The sequence below is a fragment of the Sinocyclocheilus grahami genome, unplaced genomic scaffold (genome assembly GCF_001515645.1).
Source record: "Sinocyclocheilus grahami isolate Dianchi unplaced genomic scaffold, SAMN03320097.WGS_v1.1 scaffold1868.1, whole genome shotgun sequence".
NCBI lineage: Eukaryota > Metazoa > Chordata > Actinopteri > Cypriniformes > Cyprinidae > Sinocyclocheilus > Sinocyclocheilus grahami.
In genome coordinates this window covers 73,001-87,559 of record NW_015507047.1, presented here as the reverse complement: position 1 = coordinate 87,559, position 14,559 = coordinate 73,001, and the positions used below count along the sequence as shown (strand labels likewise).

The 14,559-nt window shown below is 38.6% G+C and overlaps 1 protein-coding gene across 2 annotated transcripts in view; it reads right to left on the bottom strand.

Moving 5' to 3' along the window:
- The window catches only part of LOC107573100 (gastrula zinc finger protein XlCGF8.2DB-like), a 10,791-nt gene extending 881 nt beyond the window's left edge, over window positions 1-9,910 (bottom strand). Inside the window, exons 1-2 of one of the 2 annotated variants that reach the window (XM_016259540.1) lie at window positions 9,826-9,910; window positions 3,570-4,086 (exon numbers count right to left, since the gene is read on the bottom strand). In XM_016259540.1, coding sequence (XP_016115026.1) covers window positions 3,570-4,086; window positions 9,826-9,910 — 602 coding nt within the window. Of the gene's footprint in view, window positions 1-2,659; window positions 4,087-9,825 lie in introns of those variants that run through there. The other variant, XM_016259539.1, reaches the window with a different exon arrangement.
- Between the last annotated feature and the right edge of the window lie 4,649 nt (window positions 9,911-14,559).

Here is a 14,559-nt window from a genome sequence, read left to right as displayed (position 1 = left end):
GAAGTATACTAATAGCACACTTGAATGAACTTCTTTTTCGTAAGGTAGCCAGCATGGCTCACCTGCTGAACAAAGTGGCTGTGTTCGAAATGGCATACTCAATGAGCATTGATGACACAATGATTATATTTTATTATGAAAACCCCAAATTGTTGTTTTTTGAATATGTTGTTAATTTCTTTTTTTATATGCAAATGTTTTCGTCCACAAGCAAAACTGGCTTAAATCCTTTGTTTTCCTCTTTTTTCTTGTAACTCATTGTTTCATACCTCAGGCTTATAAATAGCAACAACAACAACAAATGCAATATTTTGATGCTTTATGATTATATGAATATTATGATTATTTCAAAGATATTTACCTTTGATACTTGTGTCTTTTTTCTGTGTATATAATCTCATACTATGATGTACGCAAAGCCATTATAGTTATGTTTTCTGTTTCTTGTCATTATGATTGTTCATTGTTAAAGATGCAACCATCTTTCCCTCAGCTTGTATGTAATTAAAAGTTCAGTTCAATGTTTGAATAAAACTGTTTCATGTGTTGTTGAGTTGTATTTATTTGTCATGGTTACTTTTATTCTTTTACTCATTTATTCAGGTCTCCTGTTGTTGTCGTCAGTAAATAAAATATAATTGTTTCATTAACTTATGCATTAATTCATTACTTGACTGAAAATTGAGATGTATTCACCTTGGCTGCATTTGTCTAGTGTGTAGTCATGCATAGCTGTGGCATATGACCAAACAAATTACATTTTGCTTGTTTGACAAATTATATATTAATTAATTAATTGATGGTCAGCATTTATCATAATTATTGTAAGTGTTGGGGTGGGCTAGCAATGCATTCTGGGGTAATCTTATTTTTTAATTCGTAATTTTAAAACATTTTTCCAGTATAATATCAACAGTCGTCTCCACAGACGAGATATTCGAGCAGCTGATGGACGTTTCTTTTGTGCAGATATTGAGGAAAACCGTACTAGTTAGGGTTGCCATTGTTACTGATGCTATGAGGTGTTAGTGCACCTCTCTTATCTTTTTATTATTATTACTGCAGAACTTATAATTACATACAAGCTCAACGAAAGATGGTTGTATCTTTAACAATGAACAATCATAATAAAAAACATAACTATAATGGGTTTGCGTACATCATAGTATGAGATTATACTCAGAAAAAAAAGCCAAAATATCTTTGAATAAACATAATATTCATATAATCATAATGCATCAAAAAACTGCATTCGTTGTTTTGTATAAGCCTGAGGGATAAGAGTGAAATTAAACAAGAAAAAGAGGAAAACAAAAGAGATTTAAGCCAGTTTTGCACATAAAATAAAGAAATTAATAACACATTCAAGAGGTAATGATTTTGGGTTATCGTAATAAAAAAATAATACATTTAAAGATTAAACTGTGGGTCATATTAGTAGTTAAACATATAAAAACTTAAATCAACACAAAATGTATTGGTTATACTACAATAACAATAAAAGGGCAGCCGTTTCTTCAACATCAAATTATTTACAGATAGATCAATTAAATCTGTCGCTTGTATCTTTTAAGTTGTTGCGCTTATGTCGTAGGTCACATGATAACTTCAATTATCGGATGATGTCTGGATCGCATTCATACTCAACGAGATTTGGCTGTAGAGTACGTACTTCTTCAAATGAAGTACCTACTCATTGAGTATGTGGTTTCGGACACAGCTCGGTTGTGCAGGAAGGCCTATTATAAGGAAAATCTTTAGTTCTACAGCTCAATGAAAGTTGTATTAATTTTCTTACTATTATTATTATGATTTTTGTATATTGATTTGCGTTTTACATATTTGTTCAGAGGGTTTTCTTTGGGCCTCCTTGTTCAAGTATATGGACATTTCAATGGGACTATGGTTTGATACCTGTACGTCTGAGATCACTTCTTTCCTGGACTATTCTTTATGGCTTGGAAAACTTCATGTTGGACTTCTACTACACAATTGCTTAACTGTTGAACTGTCGCAAGATACTTGCCTTTTACTTGAACTGTTTTGGATTCATGAGAAATTGACTTTACAGCTGCCTGAAATTGTTGGGAATGAAATGCTTGATGTGATATTTTGCTGATAGTCTTGCTCTTGTATCTTTGTATATCTAACACTCCACTTGTTTGTATGCTATTGACTCTCAGTTCAAATACACTTAGCTCTGCTCTAAGATGAATGGATCCCCTTCATTCTTTGTGACCATAAGAGAGCTGTTACAAAGGTGGATCAACACCTGCAGACAATACAAGCAACAACTTTGGGTTGCATGCAGAGTGACTAAAATAATACCTGTCAATGTCAAAATAATGATGAAGACACATTTATGGACTGTGTCTATCATATTGACAAGACTGAAGATGTCAGTCATTATGGCAAGTGTTCCTGATGAAAGTGAATCAGAATCTGATCCAACTTGAATTCACTCCCCAACATATGTCACCAAAGTTTAAATCAGCCAAAAGACTTGAGGACATTGCTAGGAACAGTGTGTTTGAACCCTGAAATACAAGACAAGGCTGGTGGCCAGTGTTACCATTTCGGAGTGCTGAATTCAATTACACGTAGGGCTGCACGATAAATCGAAAAAGCACGTGATGATGATTTCCTGCTGATTACAGAACCGGCTTTACTAACAAAATGCGCATTACAATCGCATTCGATTAAAATGCACACAGGATGGTGTGTACCTAGAAAACAGAATGACATTTCCAAGAAACAACACGCCTTTAAGAACAAATGAGAGTTTTAAAAAGACAGATTCTGATCATTCTGCAGCTTTCAGCCAAACCTGAACTAGCAATTACATAGAGATTCAAGGTTCAGAAGGTTTTTAAAGCGTTTATGAACAAATTAGGCAAATGATTCACTGAGCAATTCATAATAACAGTAATTCGCTTCATTTCTGAATGAATCAGCGGTTTTGAACGGATCAGTTAAAGGATTCACTGACTCAATCATTATATTAGCACAATACTGTAGGGTATCATGATACTACTTTGTATCGTGATACTTCAGCTGGTATAGTGTCGTAAGACCTAACCCTAGTACACTGCAAAGCACTCCTACAACGAGTTTTCCAATGACGCTTCAGGTCTCTTTGATACGTAAATCTCTCTTTACACTGAAGACACATGAAAGGTCTCTCTCCAGTGTGAACTCTCATGTGAGTCTGAAGGTTTCCTTTAGATGTGAAACTCTTTCCACACTGTGTGCAGGTGAAAGGTCTCTCTCCAGTGTGAATTCTCAGGTGAGTCTGAAGGTTTCCTTTAAGTGTAAAATCCTTTCCACACTGATAGCACATGAAAGTCTTCTCTCCAGTGTGATTTATGACATGATTCTCAAGGTGTTTACGGTCTGTAAAAGTCATTCCACACTGATGACATGTAAAAATGTTTTCTCTTGCGTGAAGCCTCATGTGCCGTTTAAAGTTTGTTTTGTGTCTCAAACTCTTTCCACACTTATCACATGTGAATGGCTTCTCTCCAGTGTGACTGTTCCAGTGATACCTTAGGTTAAGTTCTGTTGTGAAACTCTTTCCACACAGTTTGCAGATGTACGGCTTCTCTCCAGTGTGAATTCTCATGTGCCTTTTAAAGCTTCCATGATGAGTGAAACCTTTTCCACACTGACGGCAGGTGTGTGGCTTCTCTCCAGTGTGGATGCTCATGTGCTTTTTAAAGCTTCCATGATGAGTGAAACCTTTTCCACACTGAGGGCATGAGTATGGCTTCTCTCCATTGTGAATTCTCATGTGCCTTTTAAAGCTTCCATCATGAGTGAAACCTTTTCCACACTGACGGCAGGTGTACGGCTTCTCTCCAGTGTGGATGCTCATGTGGCTTTTTAGGCTTTCTTTTTTTCTGAAACTCCTTCCACACTGCTGGCAGGAAAAGTCACTTATAGTTTCTGTTTTTTTAGCTCTTTTTCGTGAGGAAGTCTTTTCAGTCTGTGAGCAACTAAATGATTTTTCTCCAGTTGTGAAATCATGATGGTCTTTTTCTTGCGTTTCATTCAATTCTTGACTCTCCTCTTTCATCGCCATCAGGTCTGAGGTGAAAAGAGACACATACAAGTTAACAATGGCACAAAACAAAAGACATCAAACATTTACATGTATCAAACAGTCATGTATGCAGAATCAAATACCCACAGAACCTCTTCACCATATTGTTTAATCTTTAAATTGTTATCAGTCAGGATTTAAGCCTCATTGTTGCTTTTGACACCTAGTCATGGCATCTTTCTACAAGTGCTATTATATTTTTCAACAACTCAGACGGTGGTGCCCGCTCAGGAACCCCCCGAGGTGGTGGTGCCCACTCATAAGGTTCCTAAGGCGGCGGTTCCCGCTGACAGTCTTCCCGAGACGGCGGTTCCCGCTCACAATCCTCCCAAGGCGGCGGTGCCGGCTCACAATTCTCCCAAGGCGGCGGTGCCGGCTCACAATTCTCCCGAGGCGGCTGTGCCCACTCACAAGGTTCCTAAGGCGGCGGTTCCCGCTGACAGTCTTCCCGAGACGGCGGTTCCCGCTCACAATTCTCCCAAGGCGGCGGTGCCGGCTCACAATTCTCCCGAGGCGGCTGTGCCCACTCACAAGGTTCCTAAGGCGGCGGTTCCCGCTGACAGTCTTCCCGAGACGGTGGTGCCCGCTCACAAGGTTCCTAAGGTGGCGGTTCCCGCTCACAATCCTCCCGAGGCGGCGGTGCCTGCTCACAATCCTCCCGAGGCGGCGGTGCCTGCTCACAATCCTCCCGAGGCGGCAGTGCCCGCTCACAGTTTCCCCGAGGTGGCGGTGCCCGCTCACAAGGCTCCCGAGGCAGCAGTTCCCGCTCATAAGATTTCCAAGGTGGCGGTGGCCCCTCACTATGTTCCCATCCCTGAACTCTTTGACTGCCCGATCCCTGGTCTGTCCCACCCGCACCACCCTGGCTGTCTGGCGGGGATCAATATAGGCGGGAGCTTCCCTGGTGCAACCCTCCCGCTCCCCCCTGGTCATCTGCCAAGATTCCTGGGCCTCCCGACCCTCCCTGGCTCAACCCACCCTTCCCGCCCTGTTTCCCCAGATCTGTCTCGGATTCGTTCCCCCCTCCCTCCCCTACGTATGCTGCACTGTGTAAAGGTTTTGTATTTCATCTGTTTGCACTGTTTTCTCTTTTCCTCTCCAGTCTGCTTGTTTTTTGTATGTGTTTTCTGGTGTTCGGTGTCCCTCATAGGCATCCCTTTTGGGGAGGGGTACTGTCACAGCGATCTGGATTATTTGGTAATTTGGTGACAGGGCTCTGACAGTCCCTGTGTACTGTTTGTGTGAGGGGGCGCGGTTTCATGCTCACTCAAGCTATGCGCTCTTCCCTATGGGTTCTGATTTGTGAGCGCGGGGTTCGGGCGGGCTCGAGCCGTGTTCCCTCTCGCCTTTGTGACTTGTTATTGGTGTGGAGTGTGGTGTTCGGGTCTTGGCAGTGGATTCAAGTTCGGATTCAGTTTGCGTGCCGGGTTTCGGACACTCGCACTCAATGTCCTTCAGTGTGAGTGCACGGTTGAAGTGTTCATTCACTCACCGGGCACTCACGTCTTATGTCACTGTCTGTCTGTCTTGTGAGCACATGGGGTTTGTTTTGTTATTCGTGCCATGTGCTCATGTCTATCCTGTTACCTGTTACCCCTCTCGTTACCTGTTCATTGATTCATTTGCTTCCAGCTGCGTTTCCCTTATTCATTTGTAATTCGGTTCCCTACTTATTGCTCCATTTGTTTGCTGTCCTGGGCTGATGTGTCTGACTCTGTTTGCCTGCCCGTTACCCTGTTCCTGGTATTTTTCCATTTATATTTATCATTCTGGTTTTCCCCTTCAGCGTGGTTTTTGTTATTTTATATTTTTGGTTTAATAAATCCATTTATTGCACTTGTGTCTTCGCTACCCATTCACACTGTGACAGAAACTATGGAAGCCCGTTTCTGCCACTGAATTTAAAAAAAAAAAAAAAAAAGGTAATTGTGACTTTTTTTCCCTCGCAATTGCGAGTTTACATCTCGCAATTTACTTTCTCACAATTGTGATACAAATTCGCAATTCAGAGAAATTAAGTCAGAATTGTGAGATATAAACTCAGTGGGAGTAGATAAAAATTTGATGCTTCATCAACAATATTCATGATCTTGACAACTGTAATAGTAAAAGCATATTAAGTTTTCAAAAGAGGTCCACATGTAATACTTATCTAATAGGCAAAGATGTTACTCAATCACAGCAGTGGACATTTAATATTACAAATGGTTTCTTTGCATTTATTTTAGATTTATCAGTACTGGCTCGCAGTTCACATGGGTAGGATGTGCATAATTATGTTCCACCACCACCACAGACCCTTTTTGACCCAGGAAAAACCCTGTTAGGACACACATTCTTTAAAAATATCATTCACTTCTATAGAACTGGACATTTTAGTAAGAATCAAATAAGCAAGTTCAGCTTTGAGAATGAAAACCAACCTGTTTGTTCCTCAGTATCTTCATGTTTGTCTCTGAATGTTTCTTCAATCTTCACGTCTTCACTCTCCTCTTTAATAAACTCCATCTTTGTTTGTTCCTCAGTATCTTCATGTTTGACTTTGAATGTTTCTTCAATCTTCATGTCTTCACTCTCCTCTTTAATAAACGCCATCTTTATAATAAGTATGTTAAAAATGACAACAATTAGTAGAAAGTAAAATATAAACTAAATCTCTGAATGCATCTCAATCAGCTTTCTAGTTCAGTAGTCGGCGCACTGTTAAAGCGATAGTTCACCCAAAAATGAAAATTCTGTCATTAATTACTCACCCTCATGTCAGTTCAAACCCGTAAGACCTTCGTTCATCTTCGGAACACAAATTAAGATATTTTTGATGGAATCTGAGAGCTGTCTGACCCTGCATAGACAGCAACACTTAATTTGTGTTCTGAAGATGAACGGAGGTCTTACGGGTTTGAAACGACATGAGGGTGAGTAATTAATGATAGAATTTTCATTTTTGGGTGAACTATCCCTTTAAGGGAGTCAACAAGAGAGACAGAAAGAACACAAATTATATAAACATTTAATATATATTCCATGTATTCACTTACAATTGTTTTAAATGCATTAATACCACCCATTTTTATTAAGAGGTGGTTAACATTAAAACAAGACATCAAAGTTAATATGCCCTTACCTAAGGTATTCCAAAGTATCGATAATATGTTACTAAAATTAAGTAATCTAACGAAATACATTACAAAATACTTTTTAAAGCATGTATTTTGTAATCTGTAAAATTTAAAAGTAACATTCTCTTTAAAAGTGTGTTTTCTCATTGCATTTAAACTATTTGGACCATCATGTGCGGTAAATCGAGCGCTTCGAAACACTGAATCATTACCGATATAAAGTTGGTTTGACGTTTGACATTTGTCAGAGATTCAGCCTCGGAAATCTTCAATAGTTCTTTAACGATTTAGCACAAGGAGAAGAAACATACTGTGTTATAATTGTTTTCAAATGTAGAAGAGAACACACAATGTGTTTTATTTGTTTAAATCTGCCTTAAGGTATCGTCACTGATAGACCTTATAATGTAAAAGTGCAGGATAGGGACCGTCTGCAAAGTGCAAAACCAAGAGCAAAAAGGACAATTATTCCATCTAAATGCTTCACTTGTGAAATGTATAAAAAATACATCTCAGATCTAAGGGCTGTGTCTTATTACTGCCTCATAGACGAACATGTAGATGTTGTGTTTTATTCACAGAACTGTGAGACAACACATGATATTAAAATGTGAACAAATGCATCAATTAATTTCCTATAAATGTACTCTTCTATCCTAATTTCTAAGGGTGTCTTGATACTTGTTCCTAAAAGAACATTTCATTGTTGATATTATTCACATAACTATAAGACATAAAAGCTTAAGATGTGCAGTACACCGCCCCCTAGAGGAATACATTGCAGTTGCTTTGACTGAGTTTCATATTCAGAAATGTGAATAAATAAATTAAAAATACACAAAGTCTGACATGTCAACTTTAAAGTGTGTGTCTTGTTACTGGTTCATAGAACAACATTTATATGCTGGTTTTATTGGCGAAACTGCAACACAGCAAAAGCTATTGTAATGTAAGGATTGAGCAAAAAGCTCACAAAGCCTTTCACAGAATGTGCCGTACACCGCCCCCTAGAGGAACATGTTGCATTTGTTAAAGGGTCCACCCTGGCTGTCTGGCGGGGATCAATATAGGCGGGAGCTTCCCTGGTGCAACCCTCCCGCTCCCCCCTGGTCATCTGCCAAGATTCCTGGGCCTCCCGACCCTCCCTGGCTCAACCCACCCTTCCCGCCCTGTTTCCCCAGATCTGTCTCGGATTCGTTCCCCCCTCCCTCCCCTACGTATGCTGCACTGTGTAAAGGTTTTGTATTTCATCTGTTTGCACTGTTTTCTCTTTTCCTCTCCAGTCTGCTTGTTTTTTGTATGTGTTTTCTGGTGTTCGGTGTCCCTCATAGGCATCCCTTTTGGGGAGGGGTACTGTCACAGCGATCTGGATTATTTGGTAATTTGGTGACAGGGCTCTGACAGTCCCTGTGTACTGTTTGTGTGAGGGGGCGCGGTTTCATGCTCACTCAAGCTATGCGCTCTTCCCTATGGGTTCTGATTTGTGAGCGCGGGGTTCGGGCGGGCTCGAGCCGTGTTCCCTCTCGCCTTTGTGACTTGTTATTGGTGTGGAGTGTGGTGTTCGGGTCTTGGCAGTGGATTCAAGTTCGGATTCAGTTTGCGTGCCGGGTTTCGGACACTCGCACTCAATGTCCTTCAGTGTGAGTGCACGGTTGAAGTGTTCATTCACTCACCGGGCACTCACGTCTTATGTCACTGTCTGTCTGTCTTGTGAGCACATGGGGTTTGTTTTGTTATTCGTGCCATGTGCTCATGTCTATCCTGTTACCTGTTACCCCTCTCGTTACCTGTTCATTGATTCATTTGCTTCCAGCTGCGTTTCCCTTATTCATTTGTAATTCGGTTCCCTACTTATTGCTCCATTTGTTTGCTGTCCTGGGCTGATGTGTCTGACTCTGTTTGCCTGCCCGTTACCCTGTTCCTGGTATTTTTCCATTTATATTTATCATTCTGGTTTTCCCCTTCAGCGTGGTTTTTGTTATTTTATATTTTTGGTTTAATAAATCCATTTATTGCACTTGTGTCTTCGCTACCCATTCACACTGTGACAGAAACTATGGAAGCCCGTTTCTGCCACTGAATTTAAAAAAAAAAAAAAAAAAGGTAATTGTGACTTTTTTTCCCTCGCAATTGCGAGTTTACATCTCGCAATTTACTTTCTCACAATTGTGATACAAATTCGCAATTCAGAGAAATTAAGTCAGAATTGTGAGATATAAACTCAGTGGGAGTAGATAAAAATTTGATGCTTCATCAACAATATTCATGATCTTGACAACTGTAATAGTAAAAGCATATTAAGTTTTCAAAAGAGGTCCACATGTAATACTTATCTAATAGGCAAAGATGTTACTCAATCACAGCAGTGGACATTTAATATTACAAATGGTTTCTTTGCATTTATTTTAGATTTATCAGTACTGGCTCGCAGTTCACATGGGTAGGATGTGCATAATTATGTTCCACCACCACCACAGACCCTTTTTGACCCAGGAAAAACCCTGTTAGGACACACATTCTTTAAAAATATCATTCACTTCTATAGAACTGGACATTTTAGTAAGAATCAAATAAGCAAGTTCAGCTTTGAGAATGAAAACCAACCTGTTTGTTCCTCAGTATCTTCATGTTTGTCTCTGAATGCTTCTTCAATCTTCACGTCTTCACTCTCCTCTTTAATAAACGCCATCTTTGTTTGTTCCTCAGTATCTTCATGTTTGACTTTGAATGTTTCTTCAATCTTCATGTCTTCACTCTCCTCTTTAATAAACGCCATCTTTATAATAAGTATGTTAAAAATGACAACAATTAGTAGAAAGTAAAATATAAACTAAATCTCTGAATGCATCTCAATCAGCTTTCTAGTTCAGTAGTCGGCGCACTGTTAAAGCGATAGTTCACCCAAAAATGAAAATTCTGTCATTAATTACTCACCCTCATGTCAGTTCAAACCCGTAAGACCTTCGTTCATCTTCGGAACACAAATTAAGATATTTTTGATGGAATCTGAGAGCTGTCTGACCCTGCATAGACAGCAACACTTAATTTGTGTTCTGAAGATGAACGGAGGTCTTACGGGTTTGAAACGACATGAGGGTGAGTAATTAATGATAGAATTTTCATTTTTGGGTGAACTATCCCTTTAAGGGAGTCAACAAGAGAGACAGAAAGAACACAAATTATATAAACATTTAATATATATTCCATGTATTCACTTACAATTGTTTTAAATGCATTAATACCACCCATTTTTATTAAGAGGTGGTTAACATTAAAACAAGACATCAAAGTTAATATGCCCTTACCTAAGGTATTCCAAAGTATCGATAATATGTTACTAAAATTAAGTAATCTAACGAAATACATTACAAAATACTTTTTAAAGCATGTATTTTGTAATCTGTAAAATTTAAAAGTAACATTCTCTTTAAAAGTGTGTTTTCTCATTGCATTTAAACTATTTGGACCATCATGTGCGGTAAATCGAGCGCTTCGAAACACTGAATCATTACCGATATAAAGTTGGTTTGACGTTTGACATTTGTCAGAGATTCAGCCTCGGAAATCTTCAATAGTTCTTTAACGATTTAGCACAAGGAGAAGAAACATACTGTGTTATAATTGTTTTCAAATGTAGAAGAGAACACACAATGTGTTTTATTTGTTTAAATCTGCCTTAAGGTATCGTCACTGATAGACCTTATAATGTAAAAGTGCAGGATAGGGACCGTCTGCAAAGTACAAAGCGAAGGGCAAAAAGGACAATTATTCCATCTAAATGCTTCACTTGTGAAATGTATAAAAAATACATCTCAGATCTAAGGGCTGTGTCTTATTACTGCCTCATAGACGAACATGTAGATGTTGTGTTTTATTCACAGAACTGTGAGACAACACATGATATTAAAATGTGAACAAATGCATCAATTAATTTCCTATAAATGTACTCTTCTATCCTAATTTCTAAGGGTGTCTTGATACTTGTTCCTAAAAGAACATTTCATTGTTGATATTATTCACATAACTATAAGACATAAAAGCTTAAGATGTGCAGTACACCGCCCCCTAGAGGAATACATTGCAGTTGCTTTGACTGAGTTTCATATTCAGAAATGTGAATAAATAAATTAAAAATACACAAAGTCTGACATGTCAACTTTAAAGTGTGTGTCTTGTTACTGGTTCATAGAACAACATTTATATGCTGGTTTTATTGGCGAAACTGCAACACAGCAAAAGCTATTGTAATGTAAGGATTGAGCAAAAAGCTCACAAAGCCTTTCACAGAATGTGCCGTACACCGCCCCCTAGAGGAACATGTTGCATTTGTTAAAGGGGTCATGTGATGCGATTTCAATTTGTCCTTTCTCTTTGAAGTGTTACAAGCTCTCAAATCCAAAGAGAGATTCTTTATAAAAGTTAAGAGTCAGCCACACCTACCTAAAACGCCTCTTTCTAACACGCCCCCACATGTCTACGTCACTATGTGGGAAGAGTTGCATAACGCCGCCCAAATGTTCACGCAAAGAAAGAAGGCATAACTTTTATTCTCGCTGTTGCTGCCGCTGCCATGTTGTGGAGGCACTGTGTTTCTCGTTGTGAAAGCAAGACTACTTTGTTTGGTCTTCCAAAAGAGGACAGGACTAGAAATCAGTGGTTAAGTTGTATTTACAACACTGTTCCAGAACACTTCAAACCAAATATTCAGACATGTGCAGCACATTTTATGGAGGACGGTTTCCTGAACCAGTAGCCTACAATGCGTCTGTGCAAAAAAGCTGTTTCTATAAAGTGGGGCAGTTCCAACTTTGCAAGGACAGTCTGGCTCTTCTGACTCAAAGCCTGTAAGTCCTTTTTTTTATATTTAAATAATTTGCCACTGGCGATTCAAACGTGAGTTTTGAGCAGTGTAGAGTAGCGCTTGTTTTTTTTGTTCCTGCCATCACAAATGTAGACATGGTTTTATGTTTATGCGGCTCGATACGCAACGCGTAAAAAGATAGTATAAGTCATTATAATCAGTAATTATGTTCCCACTGGATGCAACAAATGCCTCGTTTATAATGGGTTTTAATGTTTTTGTCTTGTTGCTCCGGCCGGGACACGGCATCACAGTATGGTGAGGGGCGTAACATTTCCGTCACACGCTTGAGGTATTCGGCCAATCACAGCGCACTGGATAGCTGGCCAATCACAGCACACCTCGCTTTTCAGATCGATGAGCTTTGTAAAAATCGACGCGTTTCAGAAAGGCGGGGCATAGAGGAGAAACAATAATGTACAGTATGTGGAAAAGAATGTGTTTTTTGAACCTTAAACTGCATAAACACGTTTGATTACACCAAATACACAACATAATGTTCTTTTTAGCAGCATCATATGACCCCTTTAAGACTGAGTTTGACACTCAAACTTTTATAATTTAATTTATAATGCTTACAGTTTTCCATCTCAACTTTAAAAGGTGTGTCTTGTTAATTGGGTCAAAAAGAGCATTTCCATGCAGGTTTTACTCTCATATGTAATTCAGGACACATTCTATTGATTTAATTAAACAATTCCATTAAATTCTTCATATATATAAATATTAGTGCTGTGTTCGATACAGAGCTGGCCCTGTATCGATATTGTGGCACGTGTGCAGCAGTGGACCGCACTTAATTTGAATACAAGAACAACGTTTACAATTGAGTAGAAAAGTGCGAGGATGAATATGAATAGAGCATAATATATAGGCTACAACAAGGCTTAATCTGGCCGCAGAGGAACACAACTGGGTTGCCTGATATAAAGAGACGTAATCCCCGAAACAGAGCTTCCCACTTGCGCAATACGGAAATATCTGCTAAAGTGCTACTTATCTTTGTCAACCTGGCAACCGTGTGCTTACGCGCTCTCTCCACTGTGGATAAACGCGTTTGCTTTCTGAAAACACCGGTTAGCTTGCAGTTTAGCGATCTCCACTTCAATATTCTATTCTCAGAAAAGTGTGATTCATAAAGTGTTCATTTATGAGAGAGATAGAGAGAAAGCGAGAGAGAGGCTATGTATGAATTACCACCGTTTTGCCGCGTTTCTCTATTAACAGTGAAGCTGTGGCTTTAATTCCTTTAGAAACAATGATGCTACCAGCTCCTTGTTGAGAAAGACAATGTAGCTCTTGAGCGATTAAGCTATTTAGCTGATAAAATTGCGGGGCAGCGCTAAAAAGTTTGGTCCTGAATGTCTGAGTTCGGCCGCAACGTGATCTGTGTGAGTGACTGTGTGTGTGTGCTTTAGATACAGAAGACAGCGTGTTAGTTTAGATTTTTAGAGTGTTAGAAAATTTTTTTAAATCGTAGAGAGTGTGTTCATTTGTGCAATGATAATCTACCAGCAATGTAAATTATTTTTTTTATATATCAGAATGAGTACATTACAATATACATTTATTAGGACGAGTACATTATTATTTATGGGCTTAAAAACAAGATGCAAACAATCAGAATACCTGGTGGGGAGTGCACAATGTAAACATGAAACATATGCCATTACCTATATTGTACTGTGGTACAGTTCTGGAGGCCCTTCATAATGCAGAGGCCAACTGCCTGCTCTGCCAATAGTTAGAAATGGCACTATAGTATGAAGTGTTTAATAAACAGCTGTTTTACTAAATTCTACTGAGGTGAAATTCAGTGCAGTCCCATATCGTGGCTTTGCTGGTGATACATAGCCCTAATATATATATATATATATATATATATACACACATACATATATCCTCCTGAGAACCAGAAAAAAAAAGCTTTGTGAATTTAGTATTTTTTCATGTCATTATATTGTTTAGAGCACAAGAAAAAAATGGTAAAATAACAGTTTTACTAAAAATAAAATGACAAGAATAGACATGAAAAGGCAAAAACAATGGGAATTTTAAAAAAATCACCAATCAATTTTTAGGTTTCAGGATTTTTTTGTATACCTAACTTTGTTTAAGGATGGTTCTCAACTATATTATAAAATATATAACAAAATGATTTGATATACCATTTTGCTTTACGCAATAAGTGTGTAAAAATTCCATAAACTGGTTTTCCCAATAAGCACAATGTTATCTATACACTATCTAATTTGCATATTAAAGGGACACCATGTTGAAAAAAGAAGTGTAATAATGGGAGTAGTAATTGGCCAGATTTTCATAAGAATATTGATACATTATTTTTTTCCTATTCAATTCTTTTGTCTCCCAAAATGTGTAATAAACATGCTTCAAGTCCTGGTGTCCTCTACAGTGCACATGTATGAAATCAAGTCATATTTTGATTTGAAACCCCATAACATTTTCCTGAGATG